The sequence below is a fragment of the Colossoma macropomum genome, unplaced genomic scaffold, assembly GCF_904425465.1.
Source record: "Colossoma macropomum unplaced genomic scaffold, Colossoma_macropomum, whole genome shotgun sequence".
NCBI classification, from domain to species: Eukaryota; Metazoa; Chordata; class Actinopteri; order Characiformes; family Serrasalmidae; genus Colossoma; species Colossoma macropomum.
Genome location: NW_023494805.1, coordinates 34,412,024 through 34,435,000, shown reverse-complemented (window position 1 = coordinate 34,435,000; position 22,977 = coordinate 34,412,024). Strand labels below are relative to the sequence as shown.

The 22,977-nt window shown below is 38.7% G+C and overlaps 3 protein-coding genes across 4 annotated transcripts in view; 2 read left to right on the top strand and 1 right to left on the bottom strand.

Moving 5' to 3' along the window:
• Nucleotides 1–654, bottom strand: part of myom1b (myomesin 1b) — a 39,751-nt gene extending 39,097 nt beyond the window's left edge. Inside the window, exon 1 of the mRNA XM_036596073.1 lies at nt 544–654. The gene's annotated coding sequence lies outside the window, so the exon portion shown is untranslated. The remainder of the gene's footprint in view (nt 1–543) is intronic.
• Nucleotides 655–8,321: 7,667 nt separating this feature from the next.
• On the top strand, nt 8,322–12,364 carry myl12.1 (myosin, light chain 12, genome duplicate 1). The gene is made up of 4 exons (XM_036596418.1): nt 8,322–8,427; nt 10,135–10,340; nt 10,952–11,113; nt 11,542–12,364. Exons 2-4 carry the CDS (start codon nt 10,157–10,159, stop codon nt 11,712–11,714), a joined length of 519 nt encoding a protein of 172 aa, XP_036452311.1. The 5' UTR covers nt 8,322–8,427; nt 10,135–10,156; the 3' UTR covers nt 11,715–12,364.
• Nucleotides 12,365–14,063: 1,699 nt separating this feature from the next.
• fastkd3 (FAST kinase domains 3) lies at nt 14,064–22,841 on the top strand. Of its 2 annotated transcripts, none has more exons than XM_036596624.1 (7): nt 14,064–14,130; nt 15,648–17,122; nt 18,743–18,825; nt 18,926–19,100; nt 21,233–21,299; nt 21,386–21,500; nt 22,407–22,841. In XM_036596624.1, exons 2-7 carry the CDS (start codon nt 15,679–15,681, stop codon nt 22,503–22,505), a joined length of 1,983 nt encoding a protein of 660 aa, XP_036452517.1. In that variant the 5' UTR covers nt 14,064–14,130; nt 15,648–15,678; the 3' UTR covers nt 22,506–22,841. The 2 variants fall into 2 exon arrangements, with proteins under 2 accessions (XP_036452517.1, XP_036452515.1); XM_036596622.1 differs by having other exon boundaries at nt 18,740–18,825.
• Nucleotides 22,842–22,977: the final 136 nt, after the last annotated feature.

Sequence of the window (22,977 nt, the reverse complement as noted above, 5' to 3'; positions counted from 1 at the left end):
TAAAATGTCCTATTTTATTTTGTACACAATGTTATGAATGTTGCACATTTACTATCATATTAGATTTGGATGTTATCAATACTGGGTTGAGAACTACACCTATCCAAAAGGTAGAAAATATACCAAATTTGTTACTGTAAAATCAATGGATAGTTGTGGGTACAACTCTATCAGTCTATATAGTAATATCAATCTATATATTAATTTAAATTGAATTGAACTGGCTATTATTTTCATCATCCAAAACCCTGTGAATTTAGAATCCAAATGCACTGATGTAGAAGAAACGCTGAAAGAGCAAGAAGCCCAGGCAAACCAACACCATGCACTGCAGCCTTCACAGCCTACCATCAGAGTCAAAACATCCAACTAATGTCCCAGCAATATCATGCACCACCATATATGTCATATTCTTGGAGCACGAGAACTCGGTTTCTCTTTTCAAAGTTAGTCAAAACAACCCACAAAAACCTGTTCTCACTATCTTGCTAATAGCAAACTCGGCTAGGTCACTCCACACAGTCGGGCCTCGAGTCCTCTCACCTTATCCAAACGGCTGCTGAGAGATGGTCTACAAATCCGAGCGGAGGCGCGAGTGGACGCTGTGCTGTGGACGGAGACTGCAGTCCACTCAACAAAAATAATGCAGGCACGAAGGGGGAATGTCGAAGCACCTCTCAGGGCCTTTTATGGCCACGGAGGCTGATAAATATAGCAGCTAACAGCCGGGACCCTCACGTTCACCGGTGGGTTTGGACAGATACGGTACGTCCTGATAACATTATCACTGGCTTTCGCTTCGTTGATCGTTTCTACTGAACATGAAGAGCGGATTACACGATGAAGAAGAACGTACAGACTGTATTAATCATGTGACATTTAAAAGACTGTAAACATAATTGAGGGAACAGTACAGTGACAGAAAGGGCTGCACTGAATTTACTTGATTCAGACGTGAAGCCTACATGGATTATATATCAATAAAATGTATTACTTCAGTTATTACCAACAGTAAGTAAGTAAACTTAACCATCAAATTGTGTTGATGTATTTTATTCCTGTGGAAATGACATTTGGATCAAGTGAATTCAGTGCAGTACAGTTTTCTTAGTTGAGGACTCTCTCTCTTTCTCTCTCTCTCTCTTTCATATACCTTGAAAGCCATACACACACAATACATTTTTCCATTTTTCTCCATTAACCACAATCCTAACTATAACTTGGAGAAAGTGTTGTATATGGTTCAGTATAGAACCCTTTGGTATAGCATCAGAAAGGGTTCTTCCTTTGATACAAACTCAGAATCAGAATCAAGCTTTATTGGCCAGGTATGCTTACACATACAAGGAATTTGGTTTTGGTTACAGGAGCTCACAGTGCACAGTATCAGACAAAACTTGACAGGATCGCAACAGCAGGACCCTTTTAGGTGCTATATAGAACACTTCTCAAAAAGGTTCAATAAAGAACCATGTACAACACATTCTCCATCAGTCTGCAGAGCCATTTCACAATGCAACGAACCGTTTAAGCATGGAATAATTCTATACAGAACTGGTTCTAAACAGAACAATTCCCTTTACTATAGAACCCATTTTTTAAAGTGTACCTATAGAAAAGTAGAGACTCTATGGCTTTCTTTTTGGCCGTAAAGCCCCACACAGCTGTGTCCACCCTAACAATAGCCCCTGCTATTGTTACCTCTGTTATGTACCACACATACCACCTTAAAGTGTGTGTCGATGGAGTTGGGGGTTGGGATGTCAAGTTTTACTGTCTATTTCAAAGTAATTTGGCGCCAGTCTTACATTTCTCCTGGACCTGGATGGGACAACGCCACGTGAGACCTTTCAGCCCATTCTGTGTAAACGCACATTGTCCTCTGTTACTGGCTCGTTATTTCTCTTCTAATTAGTTAATGGTTATAGGTGCTCTAACACCTATAGAAATGAATTTGACACAAGAACTATATGTTAAGCGCATCAAATTTACATATTATTATATTTACAAGTTAGATACATAGATATTACATTTTGTTTTTATTACACTGTTAAAGCAACACCATGTAGGATTTGGGGATTTGGAGGCCTGTAATTGCACACAATGTGCAGAAGAACATTTCATAATGTCAGTTGTGCTTTGGCCTCCACAAGTGGATGAATCTGACTTTTGGAAGTGCAATGACAGAGTATTCGAAGAGAACTCAGTCAATACTTGGTGAAGGATATGTCTTCTGGGAAATAAGTGAATTTCTACTATTGTTATCATATTTTCATCAGTATAATGTTGATTTTGCATTTGAGAACTAAACATCAAGCTGAATGTTCTGTCTGAGCCTATGTGCGTGATGGTAATACATACAGAAGGATGACGGGGCCTGAAAACTCCCACGAAATCCGTCCCAGTACCTCTTATAAATAATTATTTTAGGCTTTACAGGGTGTCTGCAGTGGTGCATGCATACTATATTTTAGTGTGTTCTTATTTCTCCATACTCAGTAATGCTACTTCTTTCAGTTTTAACCAAAAATATTACGTAGTGCTGTTTTAACAATGTCTATGAAATAGCAGATTTGCTAGACTTAAATACCCTTCATTCCACAGACATGTTATTGTCAGAAAAATTATAGTGATCAGAAACTGACCACTGATGAAAGGCTGGCTAATACAAACAGTGTATCAATAGATGAGCCACAGTCTCTAAGTTCAGCAAATGTGGACCTACAAAGTAGGGGCTGGTGAATGTATGGCTCACTAAGACTTACATTAAAGATTTCTAAAGACTGAGGTAATATGCCTGGATCATGACATATGCTTTATGTTCAGTCAGATATCTTCAAATAGAACTATAGAAGGAATCCTCTGTAGCTCTGGAGGATCATGTATTTGCCTGATGCAGGTATGACTTGATTTAATGAGGTTTATTAAAGATACCCTAAAGAACCTGCAACTGGTTAATTACTATTGTATTATCAGAATAATTAGAAGCCAGAAAATTGAACATTGAGCCATAGTTATGCATTAGTCATGCATTAGTAATAAGCTACATGGTCACATGCGCATAGCTGAACTATGATGTCATGATCTTGCCTGTATTCACCAGTGAGGAAGAACCAAAATTTCAGCCATTAAACATTTAAAAAAGTCTAATAATTTTGGCCAAGACAGACAAAAGATTAAATAGGTCTACAACAAAGTGTCAAAATGTAATAATTAGCAAATAATTTGATTGATAATGACAATGAAATTGTGATAAAAACACTTTTCCTTCACTCTCTCACGCTAGTCAGCACAGATGCGCTCAAACAATTTGAGTGGCAGCAGACAAACAGTGAAACACACTATATCATTATAGCAGGGGGCCCATGAAAGTCAGCTTTAGATGCCTTTGGGAAACCATGTAATATTTTCATTATTTTGCCATTTTTAATATTTAAGATTATTTAGCAGGCTGCTGAAAATTACATTAGTCATCTAGTTTTCAATTTCAATTCTCTTTTTTAACGTGGCAAATATCACTTCTGACGCATCATCAGCATCATTACCATAAAGATAAAATGGCAAATTACATATAAAAGAACTTGGTTTTGGTTTTGAGCCAAGTGTGTCCCTAATTTCAGTTTAAGTTTCAGTCAAGAATTTTCATTTCAGTGTGTCACTACTTATTGGTATTTTACTGTCAGTATTGTGTTATAAGTGGCAACATAACCCATTTGAAGTGCATATCATTTCCTAATGGTACATTCTCTTTACAAAATGATGAAACAGATTTTGGAAGTGGAACTCAATCGATCCTATCTCTGGTATCTGCTCTTTCTTCTGAGTTTAACTGTTTTGAGATAGTTGGTGACTACACTAAGATAGCTTTCCTCTAGCTTGTGAAATCTGCTATATTGAAGTTGAACTTCATTATTTTTATCTTTACTTTAATTTTATGCTTATCCTTTCATGTAAATTTAGATTTGACTTCTTTTTTCACACTTCTTTTTATCCCACCGGCTTCATATATAGGCCAACATGACAAAAAACTGAATAAATTCCTGTTTTCCAAAATTATTAAGGACATCAAATTATACAATTTCTTTATGGTATGTATACCACATGTCTTTGGAACAATGCCACTTCCTAAAAAAAACATTTGATGTTTTGTTGATGATAAAAGAAAATGCTGTTCCATTTCTCTGGATTTGATCATTGATCTCCCATGTTTTCCACAATAAGGTGTGATCTCTGAAAAAATGTCATACACTTCACAGTTTTGGCTTGTTTAGCAAATTAATGAGTGATGAATGAGAGGTATTGCACTCTTAGAAATATTATAAACATTTTATACAAGAAAGCAAACATTTTTCATGTATATGTAATATTTTGAGAATTTGTTTAAGCTGGTTATGACCGTTCTGCAACTCAACACAGAACCCGTTTGCCAATCAAGAGCATGTTTTAGGTTATATGGCTGGAACGGAACAATTAGTCCCTCTTCTCAGAGTACCCTGAGCCCCTCTATTAGGACAACTATTACGCAATAGAGGAGTCTGGCAGTGAGGGGGGAACTGGCGTCTGATATTGGTACTAAAATAATGATAAGACATTTAAATGACTGGATGGTCTAAGTATAATGAGGGTGTTGTTATAATCTGTTATTGAGTTACTAGAGTAGTATGACAGCAATCAGCTTTGATAACAAATACGTTGCCTGTTGTGGTTGTATGTTGATGCCGTATGTGTTTCTTCCTGCCTTCGCTGCAGGAAGAAACGCTTTCGCAGGTCATTTATAACTCTGCACTCTTATTTGTCTTTTCCTCATGCAACATTGTACATCTTTGTATCATCTGCACTGAACTTTATTACTGCGCATTCCGCACTGGTCATGCTCTTTTGCACAATGCTATATTTTACAGCTGTACTGCATTGTGTACGTAATATATTACTGACTGTGGAAACTTTACTGCAAATGTAAACTACATCTTCTGTGGATTACAGTTATTATAACACTGTAATGCTTACTATAACAGTAACTGCAGCCTTAATTGTAGCAGGAACTATAACTCCAATACTTTGCACATATGAGTGTAACACCCATGTCGTGTTTTTTGCATGATAGCAGAGCTGTAGTTGTATGTATACACACACACACACACACACACACACATACACACACACACACATATATATATATATATATATATATACATATGTGAGTGTGTGTGTGTGTATTATATTGTATATAATTTTGTATATATATTTTAATTTTTACCTTCCTTATATGTATTCTATGTTTGACTTGTATGTATGCTGCTGTAATACTTTAATTTTACTTTGGGGATTAATAATGTCATAATATCTTATGTTTTTTGTTACTTTTAGTTGAATGTTCCTCAAAACCATAGAAAAAGTTTTAAAGGCACTGTATCTTTGTGTATAATGACTATTTGAATTAAAGGCATAAAAAACAAAACCACTGTAGAGTAACTTATGGTAGGTAAGCATAGATACAATGTGGTTTGCACCTGAACCTAAAATGGTAAAAGACACTGAATGCATCCTGGGTTTTCCCAACTTCTTTTAGAGGTTTATTCAGGACTTCACTATGATTGTTGCTCTTCCTACTCCCCTCCTAAATTTAAAACTGGAATACTTCAAGTCTTGGAGCATCCATGTCCGAAGTTAGAATAAGGGCTGTACTGTCCCAGAACTGAGGTACGCCTGTTAGGATGTGTGCTAACTGTGTGCTGATTAAATCATATTTCAGGTTCTCACTTTACGTAACAACAACTTTAGCGAAAGAAATCTTTTGGCAGTGAAGCAGGAGCTGAAGGAGTGGACACACTAGTTAGAAGCTGAACGGTTCACATTCCACCATGATCACAGTCGACGTGTACACCCAGTCAACCATATGACTTAATCCAAGTCAATACAGATGGACCCTGTGTCTTGCTGTTAATTTTAATTTTAGAATGTACTGTCGCCTGGGTTCCGAGAACACTAAGCCAGATACCATCTCTGGGCATTGTGAGAGGAAGAACACTCCCAGGGACCCAGACACTATCTTTCCTCCTTCATGTATTGAAGATAATGAGACAGCAAACCAGCACCTGTCTCGTAAAATCTGCAACTATGCCTCTGCAAAGTTCCTCACTTGCACCGAGAAGAGGGATAATATATCCTCCACACTGGCCTTTCTTCACTGGTTATCATTCAAAGGTTTCGTTACAAATTAAACTTGTTTATGAAGCTTAGGTTTTTTTCATGGCTTTTCATCATATTTCTCTGTCCCCATTCTATTTACAGGCCTCTTAGATCATTTAATACATTGCCTTTGACTATTACACAGTCTCAGTTGAGGTCTATGGGGACTTTGTCTTCTCTGTTTCGACCACAATACTATGGAAAGGTCTATTCCTTTTCAGTATGACTTGTACTGCCCTCTTTTTAGTGCCTCATTTTTAAAATTCTTTATTTTGGAATTATTTTATCCCTCCTTATATTTTATTTATATGTGATCTATATTTTACCCAGTGAGTCTTTAATTAAACTGTTGTTGAACACTTTGGCCAATATTTGCTTGTACCAGACACCCAGGTACAGCCTGCACTATCCACTGTTAAAGTACTCCTCATGGCCTTCCTTGGCTGCCAGCAATGTCAACACCTGCCAGCCTCAGACAGTAAATTAGAACCACTCTCAATACTACAATGCTCTGGTGCCCTCTTTCTATTAGCTTTCACACACTAACTGCTTCAGATGGCTACAATTCCTTAATTTGCTGAATAAATGTACAATTTACAAATTTTATCTGGAACAAAAAATATCTCAGACCATTTTTCTTATGCATACCATTTGACTGAGGTTGTCTACAGGTGCCAAATCTGAAATAGTACCACCGGGCTGCGCAAATTTCAGCAGTGCTGTACTTTACCACATACTTTCTATGAGCTTGGACTGGCACTACGTCTGGTTTTTATCTGAAACATGATTACACTATCTCTCTTGGTAAGAGTGATTGCAATATAGAGTATTTTAAAATAAGTTTAATTTATGTTCATGTCGCCCTTTCCCGCTCCTTGAGCCCCTGCCCCCCCAAAAGGTCTGTGCATGGGCCTGATTTATCTCCGCCCATCATTGTAACTGTGGACACCACTGAGGCGGGAGTTGTGGCCATGCTTTCAAAGTGGCAGGGAGACTGTGCTAAGCCCCATCCTGTTGCATTCCTGTCCAAGATGTTCTCACTTGCAGAAAAGAACCAAGAACCCTTACCATTAAGCTAGCCCTGGAGAAGTAGCATTAGTGGCTGACATGTGCACTGCATATGTTTATCTGTGAAGCTTAGAGACTCTCTACTCTGAGTCTGTTTGGGGCACACCTATTATCTGGGTGAACACTACCCCCAGTTACTGGACACCCTGAAACTACACACAAACTATTGCAAAAGACAGAAGTTATTGCAAAACTCACAAAAATGTGTGAGATGGGCTATGTAGAAACTGGACATTAGAAACACGTTTCTGATTTCATTTCTACATGTAATAGGTGTTTTTGAACTATTTTCTTGACCCGCTGTTGTACGTGTTTGTTAGATTACACTTGTTAATGAATGGAGATTTTTTTTATTGCAGTGATCATTTACACACAGTCTGGAAGCAATACATACATACATACACACACATGCATTCATACACACATACATAAAACGTCATTTATGCACTATTAGTGTATAAAGCCGCTCGTACTTCAACATCAATGCGTTCTTGATAATGGGATAATAGACAAGGACAGACTTAGGCTATTACTCAAATCTTCCACCAGGTGCCCACCCTATGCTAGGCATGTTTTGCCCCTGGGGTGTCAGAGGGGAGCAACTGTTTTCCTAGAGAAATATTATCCTGCCCCACATCATAAAAACGTTACAGTTTTTGTGGATGAGCCCCTTCGCTCTAAACAGGGTAATGAGAGACCAGCATCATCAGTCACTCGGTGTCCTGTGAATAAACGGGAAAGGATGTTAGGGAATCATCAGACGGAAAACCTCGGAAAACTTCGCCCAAAGAGAAATTTTCTAACCCCCTATATGGACATGTTTAGGAGCGTCTGCGTAGACGAGACACTGGGTGTGTTTGAATCAACCAAGTCGCAGCTGACAGGGGTGTTATGAATGTGTATAATTAGTTAAAACCTTTAGCAGGATAAGTACTGTGATAAATTATTGAATTATTAAACTTAACTGTAAAGTAAGATGTTAAAGAGTTTGGTAGTAAGCTGATTCTTTATCATATCTATGATTATCTACACCGCTGTTGTCGTACACACCCCCATTCTCGTACTTGGTCTGGTCTGCACATCCTGAGCGGAACCCACCACTGAGGCTATGAGGAAGTTTGGGCGGTGGTTGAGCTGAGCTGTCCAGGCCGTCACTCCGTCGGGCTTTAGGTGAGTTTAATTTCGCTTAATTTTTCTACAAACGTATAGATTTATTTCTCGTTTTTGCATTTTTGTTTATGTGTATCGGGTTAAGAAGTGCTGTTTCTTTTGCGTTTGGCTCGTACTGCCTATGCGGACTTCGTACTGAAGCCGGATGTGAGCTAGTTAGCTAGCGTTAGCCTTGTGTTAGCCGGCCAGGTAACGCTAGCTTTAGCCAGAGTCTAAAATAAGAATAAAAATGTTTTTAGATAGCTAGAGACCGGTTTATAATAATAATCGGAGTGCATGCTAGCTATATATGAAGTTTAAAAGGTAGTTATGTAATGGGTATTTCAGTAAGGGTGTGCTTATTGACCATTTGCGTACAGCTGGTCGCAGCTGGCTACGAGCTGTTCCGTCTCTAGGCTTTTCCTCGGCGATTGGGTTTTTATTTATTTAGCTGTGTTTTGGGCTAATAAACTTATACAGCTCGACAGATTGTCAAGGCAGCAACACGCAATGAGTTTTTAGGCTGGAAGCCACAAGAAATAATTTCCAACAACGCACTAGCAGCTGAAATAAATATATACAACAGCGCCAGTGGCGTACTTGAGGATAGCACAAGTTAGAAGAATCAGCCCCCCTGATGATGATGGCAATAATAATAGTACATGGATTTCATCAGAGTTCTATGTTCAGTAGATTGACAATCCTTTATACGTGTTGGCTGGGATATATATTAGTGTATGTGTGTGTGTAAAAGTCATTATAAAAAAGCCAAAGTGTTAACTGGGTTAACTTGTACTGCTAGCTCTATGTATAGCAGTCCCATGGGTGAAAATATAGGACAGTTCCAGCACACATTTCTAGTTAGTGCTGGCCTACTATTTCAGCATCTTATGACTTTTAAATGTTCATTGTGCTGTAACCCTTTTAGTGATCACCTTCACTAATAAGGAAGAGACTAATTAAAATGATGGACAGTTTTACACCAACATCGAGTGAATTCCAGCCTGCTGAGCAATAAAGGTTGTTTAAGCCAGGAGTGGCAGCTAGCAAATTACTTTCATCTGTATGCATCTGGGAGTCACCCCAATTGAAATAGCATGCATTTAATGAACCATGTCCATCTCAAGAAATTCAGTATGCCATCCATCCTGAAGAGGCTTTTTGAGTTGATTGATGATTAGTTAGCTTAAGGAAAAATTGAACATGCATGCAAGTAAGGAAAAAATGTGTTTTCCTTTTCTGACCGTAGTACATAGCCTTAACTTTTATAACGGTATCTTAAAAAGGACATTGTTCTCACGTGACTAGCCTGTTCTTGTCCCAGTGGAAAAGAAGCCTTTAGAACAGTGACAAACCATTTTGCACATTTCCTTTTATAGAGGAAGGGCAGGGAATTTGGGCATCCCCATTACATTGTCAGATGTCTCTTGGACTTGCTTTGCCAGGCATGACTGCTCAAATCCTATTTTCAGTAATTACATGTTCCAGTAAAATTGCTTTTCACAGCTTTTAGCAGGACCATTGCTGAATTAACAGTGAAGGAACAGCTGCAGAACAGTTTGTTAAAATAGTTTTATTATTATTATTGTTATTTGTCATTAATAATGTTTTTTTTGTTGTTTTGTTTTGTTTTTGCTTCACCAGGCTCTGTAATGAGGGGTTATAGTGGTATTCATATGACCTCTACCTCTTTCTCTAATGTTTGTTTAAATTTTACTTTCCTTTTAGGTGAAAACAGATTAGAGGCAACATGTCTAGCAAACGGGCAAAGGGAAAGACCACGAAGAAGCGCCCTCAGCGCGCAACTTCCAATGTCTTTGCTATGTTTGACCAGTCACAAATCCAGGAGTTCAAAGAGGCCTTTAACATGATTGATCAGAACCGTGACGGCTTTGTGGACAAGGAAGATCTGCATGACATGCTGGCATCTCTGGGTAAGCCTTTACTGTTGTTTGATGAGCTAACGTTGACTGATTTCATAGACGCTCTGTACACCAGGATGTCTGTGGACACTGTTTTCTTGCATTGTACAAGTGCAAATGCATTTTTCTTTGTAGCATTTCTTTGTAGAACATTTTAGGCAGGGCACTTATGACATTGTCCATTAAACAGTCAAGATACAAGAGCTAAGAAAGTAGATCCTGGCAGATGGTGGCAAGATCCAAATCGAGTCTACCCATTTACAAGTGTCCCTTTCAGTTACCTTGTGTAGCATCCATTGTATATTGTGCTATTAGTTAGCTTGATATAAACCTCAATTCTAGTTTTGATGAATTTGCCAGTGATGCTTGAGCTTTGTGCATTTTCATTTTGGACTCAAGTAGTATAGAATCTGATTGCTCCTGGGGTCGCTTGGAAAATACCTTGCTGTGCCAATATATTGTGTTGAACACTTCCTGAGTTAATCAAGAAATAACTTAAAAAAGATCTTATGTCTGAAATTACTCTGTAGGACTTTGTCTATGGCTTACTAAATACCTGAATCAATATCTGTTGCATAAAGGATGTTTCCGTAATGCCCTGATTTGCCTTGTCATCTCTTTAGGCAAGAACCCGACAGATGACTATTTGGAGGCAATGATGAATGAAGCTCCTGGGCCCATTAACTTTACAATGTTCCTCACCATGTTTGGAGAGAAGCTGAATGGCACTGACCCAGAGGATGTCATCCGCAACGCCTTTGCCTGCTTTGATGAGGAAGGGACTGGTAAGCCTGGTTAAACTTAAGAATCTTGAGAACCAGTATTTCAGTTCAATCATCACTCAAATCATGACTACAGTCCCTTACTCATAATACACATTTAGACCCAAATTTCATCAAAACACTCACAGAAACTCACCTGAAACACCTACACCTCCTAAAAGAGTGTTTTATTGTGGGCTCTGATTGGTTAGGATTCTACCAGCATGTAATAAACATTTAGTGATTTGTTTAGATGTTTGGTTAATTTGCATATTGCAGCCTTCAGCAATGTCAGCATTGCCCAGGCTAATGTTGCGATAATGATGAACAAATTTTATATTGTGCAGCCTTAGTGAGGATGGGCAATATGGTAGAATATCAGCTCTATTGGATCCAGATATCGAAGCCTCTGGGTTTTTAATAGCATATTCATTTTCCTTCTGTCTACTCAGGTTTTATCCAAGAGGACTACCTGCGTGAGCTTCTGACGACGATGGGCGACCGTTTCACAGACGAAGAAGTCGATGAGCTCTTCAGGGAGGCACCCATTGACAAGAAGAGCAACTTCAACTATGTGGAGTTCACACGTATCCTCAAACATGGAGCCAAAGACAAGGACGATTAAGCACAAAAAACTTCCATGCATCTTCAGCCCTTCCACTTTTAATCCCCTTCTCAACTAGAGGAGCCTTGTCTATTGCTTATGGAGTCCTTCTGAAAAGCTGCCACTGACTCTGCTGTGTGTTTGTGTATGTTTGAGTTAAAGTTACACCCGGAAGGTGGAAAATTAGTTAGGAGACCAAATCACTAAACTTATCATGATCAGTGTTTTCAAAGAAAGAAATATGCCACTTTTTTGATGGAAGTGTTTTGTGTGGGGACAGTGCACGGTTAAGTTCATTGGTGTATGTGTTATTCAGTGTGGTTGGCAGGTCTGTGGTTCACTTCAGACTCATTCACTTTCAAACCTTTTATAATGGGTTAGGCTTTGTCTGTGAAATGCTAAAGGTTTGGTATATGTATTGTTAATCAAGATGTTAAGGTCTTTCTTCTCTCAACCGAGTGTACCTTTGATTTGACTCAGCTGACACGCATGCATTTACCAGTTGCAGATCTTGAAGAGGTCCTGTTTCTCAGTGCTTTAAAACTGTTAAAATGTGAAGCAGTGGTGAGATGCTACGGCACCTTTGCTGTTATGGCCTGATCTAGCAGGATTTTTACATTTTATAATAAATATGAACTTTTTGAATAAATTACTCAGATCCTTGTACCATCTGCTGTGGTCTTTGTCTTTTAATCAAATTCTTCATTAAGCATGGATGAATTTAGCTGAGGAGGAACATGGTGATATGAAATGTGCAGCCATGTCACATCACTAAACTAGATAGTTTATACTCAAACGAGATTTAGTGTGCTCATTTTAGTAGGATTTTTCGATTAAAAGTTCTGTGCAGTAAGGTTACATCTATGTGCTGTTCTAATATCAGGGCTGTTTTCCTCATTCCTGTCAACATGTACTAACATGCCCTGAAGCACTGAAATTACACTGCTACTGCAGTGCTAAGTATCTATCTCTACCCCTGTATCCGAGTTACATCTAACCTTAACAGTCCTACAGCGTGTATGGTGAATCTGAATCACCATATGGAGTTTGAGTGAATAAACCCATATCTAAAATAAACAGCATTTTAAAGTAGAACCGTCAATGACAATTTGGTTCCACACGTTTAATCAGTGCCAGGAAAATCATTATGTAATATATATATATATTATATATATATATATGTAAATATGTGAATAAGTAACTTTATTCTAGTAGTCATAAGCTGTATATATATATATATATATTTATATATATATATTATATATATATATATTTCTATTTAACGGCCTGTTAAACGTCAAGAAGCAACAGAAAATAAATTTTGCTCTAAAGGCAGTAAACAAGATTGAAAGACGCAAATATTTCCTAGCTGTCTTCAATATGCAACGGTTTCGTGACGACTGCTTTCCTGCCTTTTCTCTAGTCGGAAGCTCATGAATTTAAGTTTAAAAGAACTTTATTGAATCTTTAACAACCACATTCAATAAAATGCATCACAAACCTCACATCCATATATTTATTTTTTAAGTTATCCCAATACATCATGTACCATAAATATTCCACGATTCGCCAAACAGTCATTATTTGAATGACGATTTACTGCTCTAAATAAATCGCTTAGCTAGTGTACACCAAACCGTTAGCGCTCCAGCATCAGGTTATGGCAGAATTCAACTCGTGTACTTGAAGGACGTTACAATTTAAACCGGTACTTTTAGGAGCACCTTGGACGGCAAAAATCCCAAACGAATGGATCCAAGACCAAATTAAGCCTCACCCCTTACTCGAAGCCCAGAGTATCCAAACAGAAGCTCTTATTTTGGACACATTCCGAGAAGAACCGATTCACTGGAAAAGACAATTTTGCTTGGAAGAGTTGAAGGTAAAAGAGGAAGAGGACGACCAGAGGAATCATGAATCAGCCAATGAGAAGCGGTCCATATGGTCAAAAGAAGTCGAGCATGATTTAATCGCACTTAATAATAATAAGGCTAATAATTTGAAAGACAGTAAAATGGTAGTTCCCAGAATTTAACTGTTTCTGAGACTACAAAGGAGGAAGCCTTGTTTAGAAGTGCAGGTCTATGAGTGTGTGTTGCCTGAAAACATGCATTTATTTAAGTTTCCTGAATAATGTATACTTTAATTTATAAATGAAGGCCAACATGCTAACTTACTAGTTAAGTGAAAGGAAAACAAAGAGTGGTGACAATGGTGGGAGACTCACTGTTCACTACCCAGTGCTCTTACTAGAATGGACTAGTTAGTGTGCACACTACAGGAAGCTAACACGCCAATGGGAACACTGCATTTCACTGTGTGCGCTCCACCCAGAACAGCACAGCTGAACCAATCCAAACTCAGAGCTCAGCGCACATGCGCAGTACTCACAGAAGATGTCGGGGGAACACGCCGAGTCACTACAACACAGCTAAAAGTAAGCCACTGTCTGTCATTTGGTAAAATATGTTCACAAAACATTAAATTCAAACTGTGAGTCGAGCATTTCTAGGCTGCCTGGTTGTTTTTGTGGTTATATCTCTCGCCGTTACTGCACGGGTAGCATGTAGCTCTATCAGTAACGTGCTGCATCAAGTTCAGAGGCGCAAGGACAGAGGAAACAGTGTGTCTGGTTCACATTAGCATTAGGCCAGTTTATACCTTATAGATATTGCAGCAGTCAGAGTTTAGATGTTCTGGTGCCTGTTGATTTTAACATCTCGTACTGAGAGCACGCTATTGGTCTGAATTTTTAAAGGAGCAGTAAGCAGTTGACCATTAAAGAACCTGTTTCCTACATTCTTCATTTCTTTTTTCGTCTGAGGTCCACTAAAACATATGTGTGGGTTTATGTACAAAAAAGTCATTATTAATTTTCACATAGCTATATTCCAGCCTCCCTTTATCCATTTGAATTAAACAGGCTGTTTTTGTTACTGTGCTTTTAAGACGCATATGTAAATTATCTCTGCTCTAATTGGCTGCCCTGTATTGTGCCTCATTCAAAAAGCTGAAACACTCCTCATAACTTCACTGTAAATGGGTGGGGCTAAACTGCTGTAGGCTGTATAGGACAAATCAGTGTTATGTCACGACAACAGTAGTGTGCTAAAAGTCTAAAACACCATATATAATTAGTGTAAATGCAAATAAACATACATACAGTAAGAAATAACAAGAAATTCCTCTATTCAAAAAAGTTGTTGATACCCTGTGAGCCAGTTTGAAGTTTGGTTCCTTGACTGGTTAAATTTATTAAGTAGCCAAACTGAGTATTGAATAATAACTACAAATAGTGGGCTGCCAAGAGCAGAGGTTTGGAAATGGTTTAGTGAACACACTTATATACGTAAAATCACTACCTGCAGTGTTTCCTCTAGATTTTCTTTCAGGCTGGGTGGTAGACCCTTCACAGCTACCAGTGTTGTGTGTATGTGGTGTTACCAAACACACTGGTGTAGTATCATTGCACATAATTATTTTAAAAATACACCATACATGTGAATACACTGTGTTACACATTCTCTACTCTACTTATTTTCAAGAAGTGTGTCATACAGTTCATGATAGGTCAAGAATTATTTGCATATATTTCTGTAGTTTTTTTATATTTTAGAACGTTTTTTTTTTTATCAACACTAAATTCTATTTGGACTGTTAAGTCTATAAAAAAGCTCAAACGAATCTGCATTTGATTATGAAGTCAGGAATGCAATAGGAAGTTGATTGCAAACATCCAGCAGTCGGGGTCATGCAAAAATGAATTACTACTGTTTCTGATAAATTAAATCATGTAAGTGGACCTCAAGGGAAAAACTGAAATACAATAAAGATGTAGGACATTGTTGCATGCAATGTGTTCTGGCATGCACTGTGCAATAGAAGATTAAGAAATGCCAGGTTATAACAGAGCAATTTCAATTTAATTCATTGTTTTTCTTGCCTTGACACCAGGTGAAGGATGGTGTAGCATCTAGCCTTTTTCATGGCTCTGACGGTGCTGCGGAGGGTGCACGTGCTGAAGAAAGTGGCGGTACCCCTCCTCTTCTCTCCTGCCACTTTGAATGCAGGGGAGCATCATGTGTGTATTCCATCCATCTGGACCTCTGGAGTTTGCCATCAGCTCCTCCGTGGCTGTTCTCCCTCTGAGCTGGGACGGAGATGGCTGTGCATCACAAGCCGGGAGCCTCTCTTTCTTGTGTCTGGTTCCATCCGTCTGTCTCGTGACCCCTCTGTGGCGGGACGTCCCACATCTTTGCTGCACCGCCTGAGCTCTGATGAGGATTGTGTCTTTAAAGATCGTCTCGCGTCCTGCACTTCGTCTCGGCAGGTTCTACGCCTCTTGCGCTCTTCTCCACATCTTTCGGGAGCTGCTGCTGCTTCTGTTCTCCACCGGCTGGCTGATTTGGAGCAGGATGGGGCCGGGGGTCTTCGGGATCCTGATACACTGCTATCTGACGTGGCTTTGAGCGAACTATGTTCGAGGCTGGAGAAGGAATCAGCTGAGCTGGAAGATGAGGCAGTGATACAGGCTCTGCAAGGCTGCACCCGTCTCTACTTGGATCCATGGAGTCACCTAGTGGTCAGACTGGTGTCTGAGAGCCAGGTGAGGTTAGACCGAGGGCACTTGAGCATTGGAGCGCTGTGCGGCTTAGCAAGAGCGCTTTTTGCGCTAGAAGGGCCGAACTGTGCCATGCTAGCGCAGGCTATGAGTCAACTTCAGAATAAAGCTCCAGCTCTTTGGGATACAAGTGAACTGACCGCTGTCTATAGCATGCTAGCTGCCGGTTTGGCTGAAGGAGGCCGCTACCAGGACTTGCTAAACAAAATGAACGCCCGAGCACTTAGTCTAGCCCCAAAAATGGACCCCCTAACGGTCAGTGAAACGTTAGGAGCACTAGTTACATTAAGTCAAGCGCAGGCTTTACCACTAGTGATTGCGCTGTGCAAACAGGCTGTACGGCACGTCCCGAACTTTGCAGATACGGAACTAGCCGTGGTGCTGTCTGCACTCATGCACTATGGACACAGTGATCATTTTCTTGTAGAAGCGCTCGAACGGCACGTGCCGAAGACTGCCTTTACTGCTCACCCGGAGACTGTAACCAAGGTGATGCAGTATTTCGGGCGGAGGCGCATTTTCTCGCCACCCGTTTTTGATGCAGTTGCTGAAAGCTTCGTGTACAGAGCAGATGAGTATGCCACAGGGCAGGTGTCTCAGCAGATAGCAGCGCTCGGAGTGGTGGGATACGTACCTCAGGAGGCAGGACGACTCTTCCGAAAAGTGGAGTCAGTCCTAAGCGCCCGCTTTTCACAATTCCAACCCAGAGCCCTGCTGGAGCTGCTGCATGCCTGCACCCTGTTGCAGAGGTACCCGCTCAACTTCGTCTCCAAAGTCTTCAGCCCATACTTTCTACAGCAACTTCAGGGTAAGAGATCAAATATGTAAGTGCAGGTGAGGTGGGCGATTTGGCAGAAATGTAACGTAGTGGTACAGTACTACAGTACAGCGATATTTAGTGTTGTTTGAGGTTTGCTAAATATTTTGGAACCAACACAGATGGAAAAAAAACAAATGATTATACTATAACATACATTATATTTTAATAAGAAACAGGGCAGAGAGTAAAACAGTAAAATAGAATAAAATGGCATAAAAATAATAATTATTAAGATTATTGATTATTATGATATAACGGATTAACGTCCAGTTAGCTCTTTTTTTTCTCTGCTTATTTCGACATTATGACACCACTGCTTGTTGTTTAGAGACACTCTTCATTTGAAAGTTTGAAAAATTCTGAACAAGTTCCACCTCCCTTAGTTAGTGTTGCCACATCTGTCAAACTTTCAGGTTAGGCTACCTCGTTCCATCCGTAACACATGTAAAGAAGACCGAAAACAATTCTAGTAAAATTTAGAAGCACACAGGTAAAAACATTTTAAAACATTTATCTTGTGTAGATGGTCAGTGCAGACACGTTTAAGAACTAACAGATATGAATAGAAGCCAATTTAAAGCGAACAAAAAATGGAATCTGGAAACCATGTTTACATTAATCAAGCCAGGGAAATTGTTTAGTCACTCAAAGTTAAAGCGGCAAGTGTTCATGTCCAATAAAGAGAAGGTTTTAGACTCTTTCAGATGAGTAATGTTAAAGCTAAAGCTGGAACTAGTTAGAGTAACTTTAGATACTGAAGAGGACACCTTTACACACTGTCTTTCAGCAAACTTTAATAAAACAATACAAAACATGTGTAAGAGTACATTAATATTTGTATGAGTACATTAAATATACCCATTTTTACACCTAATGTTTTAAATCATATGTGAGGGCTGCACAGTCCTGTTTAATCTGACTGATAGTTAGCTAACTAATCTTAATCTTAATCTTTGGTAACATTATCATTAGACATCATATTAAAATGATTTTTAGGAAATACAGTAACCTAGGTAACATTAGCTTATTTACCTTAGAGCCATCATAAGTCTGCCTGTTAATAGTCAAGCTGAGCTGTGAGTTTGATCTACCACAAAGTTTAATCCAAAACATTTTCAGCTTCAGGAATGAAACAAAAACATCACCATCCAGATGCGTGTGTCAGGTAGCATATAACACTCAGTAACACTTTTCCACTGTTTCTTAGCCTAATAAAATTCTGACTAATTTACTGCCATGGCTGTTCTCACCTCAGGCTTAAGGAGTTCTGTCCTTCGCTTGGCAATGGAGGGAATGCTTAGAGATGATTGTTATTGGCTGAGAAGTGTATTAGTCATAATTTTGCACTGGGTCAGCTGGTCTAATTCTCTATTTATTATTTTTTTTATGAAGTGTGCATTTGATCAGTGTTCTAGACATTCCAGTGATACCACTGGATGTGCTCAGGAAACGCAGCTCAATGTAATTAATCATGAAAATAATAACGTACTGTCTTACTGCCCACCCCTAGTGTACGTCACAAGGTGAGAGAGCATGGTCTTTTCAGACTTAGTACAGATGTGGATAATGTGCAGTTTTCTTGTGTACTCTGTTGTTTTCTCCCAGAAGAGGGCAGCGGAATGGATCGTGTCATGTTGGCCCAGCTGACGCAGCTCTACATGACGGTGAAGCTGGAGTGTCCATTCTATGATGTGTGTATTACACTTTCTTGCACATTTTAGCTGTCCAATCATGCAGTGAATTCAATGTTTAATGTTTTCTTTGTATGTGTGTAAACATATGTGACTGCAGGGTCCACGGCTTTTACCCAAGCTGCGCGTGAAGTCGTTCCTGTTTCCAGGACGTTCACTTGAGACCCCAGTAGACCCTCACCTGTATAACACTGTGAAGACTGGCCTGGTGGATCTACTGGGGGCTCGATCCTACTTTGCATCCAGAGTCCTTACACCATACTGCTACACACTTGGTAACTTACCCACACATGCACAAAAACACCTGAAACACACCTGGTAGCTACACTGTAGTTAATACTGTCTGTTTGTATGAAGTCATTATGTGGAGAGTTTTTGTTTTGGCTCTTTTTTCAAGGGGTCAGTTGCACCAGTTGTACGTAAGTTCAAACATAGGTTAGTTACGATGTAAGTGTTCAGGTTTATGCATTTCTAAAGCAAAACATGTTGTGCCACATAAACTAGTTTTAACATTGAGCTTATTGTTTACTAAATATTTACACCTCTTCCTAAGTAGGTGTAAGTGTTGGGGAAACCAATGGGAAACACATAAATACCACAAAGAAGACAAAAGCATGAATTCTTTGGTGAACAGAGCTCAAAACTAAGTGCTATTGTTGGGTAATCTACCACAGCATGACTAGATATAAATTTAGAAATGAGTGAAAAACATCTGTTCATAATTTCTGTGATGCAATAGACCCCAAAAACTGAAAAGACAATAATAATAATTAAAATAATAATAATAATAATAATAATAATAATAATTTTTTATCTATATGGCACTTTTCATGCCGGTGGCAGCTCAAAGTGCTTTACAGACAGGTGATAAAAAAAACAGTTACACAAGAAATTGTAAGTATTAATTTAGAATCATAAGAAAATGACACAGATCAAATTAAAAGATAAATACCAAGAGATGTAAAGTTTTAATTAAATGCTAAGTTAAAGAGATATGTTTTTAGATGCTTCTTAAAAGTGAGCACTGAGCTTAACTGTCTAACAAAAGGTGGAATTGAGTTCCACAGTTCAGAAGCATAACAACTGAACGAGGCCTCTCCATGTTTTCTGTATTTTACAGAAGGTATTTACAGAAGGTCAGTATCTGCAGATCTAAGATCATGTACTGGAACATAAACAGACAGACACTCTGTGATGTAAGCGGGTGCCTTAAGGTCATTTAGAGCCTTAAGAACTAGTAGCAGAACTTTAAAATCTATTCTGAACGATACAGGTAGCCAGTGCGGTTCTTTTAAGACGGGAGTGATTATCTGTTCACGGAAGAGAAGATCTCACATTGAATTTCAAAAGTAAAATAGATAATAAAATTTAATAATAAAGATATTTTCAGAATTGACTGGTGGAACATGAAAAAGAAAACATTTTACGTTTTAACTCAGAAGATGAAGCCAGCACACACAGTTCAGAGAGACTCAGCAGCTGCTGAAACTGTTGAGTTCAGTTCAATATGTACACATCATTTACGTCTATATCACGTATATAGTTTCCATTGAAAAAGTCAGCGCAAGATGCTGGTAAGGTTTATTAATTGCCTCTGAACTTGTTATTGTCATGTTAAAGCAAGGTACGCATTAGTTAGTTGTTAGTACTTAAGATGTGACTTAAGGATTTTGTGGTGCAACCAAAATAAGTAAAAGGATAGTCTGATGCTAAGGAGTGTTATCTAAGGATTTAGTAAAGAATTAATGTTCAAACTTAAGTGCAAACCTGGTGCAACCCTGTCCAGGGCACTGGATTTGAATAAAGTAATGATTATGATGTTCAACTGCAGAGTGTCAACTTTAATTTGTGTTTATTGACATCTATATTGGGTGAACCAATGCTTTTTATACATAGTCTTGCAGGGGACCACAACTATTAATATGCAAAGAATAAATTGACCACTCATTTGTTTCTTGGTCAGTTGTGTGTTGCGTCATTAGTTTATGAACGAGACAGATAATTAAATGTCTTTAATTGTTGTTTTTCAACCTCAGGACCAAAGAAGTGGCAGTAAAGTAGGTTATCATGAGGCTGACAGGACAGAAATAATAAATCAGACTTTGGTTTGCAGGCTTCAGATGATCATTGCTGACAATGGATTTGCTGCCTGACACATTTAGGATTATGCTTATTTGTGTCCTTGAAATAGGGGGGCTATGTCAACAAATGGCTCTGATTTATATATGGTTTTCTAGTGTAGATGTAAATACTCTCTAATTAACGCTGGAAAATGAATGATAAACTGAGGCCCATTTCTTTTTAAACCCAGTGTGCTGAAATACAGAGATAAAAAAACTTACTGGTTACTTACTGGATACTGAACTGCTCTGTAAAGACATTGTTAACTTGTATTCTTTCCCCCCAGATGTGGAGATAAAACTAGATGAAGAAGGCTATGTCTTACCTGCCAGCCATGATGAAGTATACAAAAGGTAATATCTTTAAATGCATTTGTTTGGATGACTATGCTAAAGCTTACTGTGTCAGTACCTACATTTCTGTGTATAAATGTTCTCAGGATTGCTCTGTGTATTGATGGGCCAAAACGCTTTGCTGCTAATGCCAGACAACTTCTGGGGAAGGAAGCTATCAAGCAGCGACACCTGAGGATTCTGGGATATGAAGTTGTTCAGGTGAGTGTTTATCTACACAGTTCAGACATACATATTTGACATCAAAACAGAAGATAATTAAACAAATAAAGTTAAACAGAGGAAAAGTGCCACAACTGATTGGGCAGATTATATGATGTAAATTTTGCAGTCTTTCAAAAGGATGCTGTACTCTGGCCTCAGCTCATGGATTTTATGCATGTTTTATCTTTGTCTTATCATATTCTAGAGGAAGCACGTTACCATGATTTTCCCATGATGTGAAGCAGAGTAAAATCACTGACACGGCCTTGATAGGCTTACCTCTTTTAAAGCAAAAACATTGCACATTAATAAGTAATATAGTTGGTGGGTTTTGAATGTGCCTCAGTCACGTCTTTGATCCATGTTGCATTCATACAAACCGCACCAGAGTTCATTTGGAAGCTTATTTGTTGTGCACCAGTGTTTGCATGGCATCATTCTCGCTTGTGCAAACTACACTAACAGTACAGTTGCTCTAGGGTTTGTTATAATTGAACCAAACTTGCCAAGTTTGAACACAGCCTTAAGGCCAGAGTACACTAAATATGGACAAACATGGACAAACACAAATGTCTGGTTAATGTGGCATACTAGAATAGTCTCTTCGCATTCACTCTGGTTCATTTGGCTTGTCAGTTCTTATTCTGGACATTCTAAGCACAAGTACTAACAGAATGTAAACTTGGGATTTTTTTTTACTGACTAGCTATTTGAATGATTTAATGTCAGTTTCATTCTATCCGAGTTTCATACTCTACCTCTGCGTTGTTCTCTTGAGTTCTCTGAATCAAAATCAGATTAGATAGAACGGAGATGTAACAGAATTGGGACTTGTTTAATGATTATAACTAATACAATGCATTTGTGTATCTGTGGTAACATAGTTTTCCCCCCTTTTTCTAGATTCCCTATTATGAGTTTGAAAAGCTGAAGGGCAAGGCAGAGACAGTGGAGTACCTACACAAGAAGATTTTTCCTCACAGCTTTAGACTCAGCTGGTGATCACTGGTTTACCTCACAGACATGCTAATACCACCAATCTCTCTCTCTCAAACCAAACACATGCAGACCATGACCATAGACTCTTTCTGACAACAAAGCAGCCACAATTTCCACTTCTTGTCAAACACATCCAGAAGATAAACATATCACACCACAGATTTGAACTTTGTTACATAATAATGTTGGAGTCCTAAGTGGTGTCATTTTAGTGTTGCTGTTGTTCATATGAATAAGCCTTGGTTATTTAGTGTCCAATATATTTTTTTATGAAACTTCAGATACAAATCTATGTAAATTATTTAATAATAAAGGAAAGGACGATGATCCTTTAACATACTTTTTGTTTGTACACTATTTATCCAAATAATGGAAGAGTTTATTTATTCAAGTAATGGACAGAGTTCACCTTCAAGGTTCTAGCCATCTAATACTGGTTTAAATCCATGACCTCACAGCGACTGAATTTCAATTA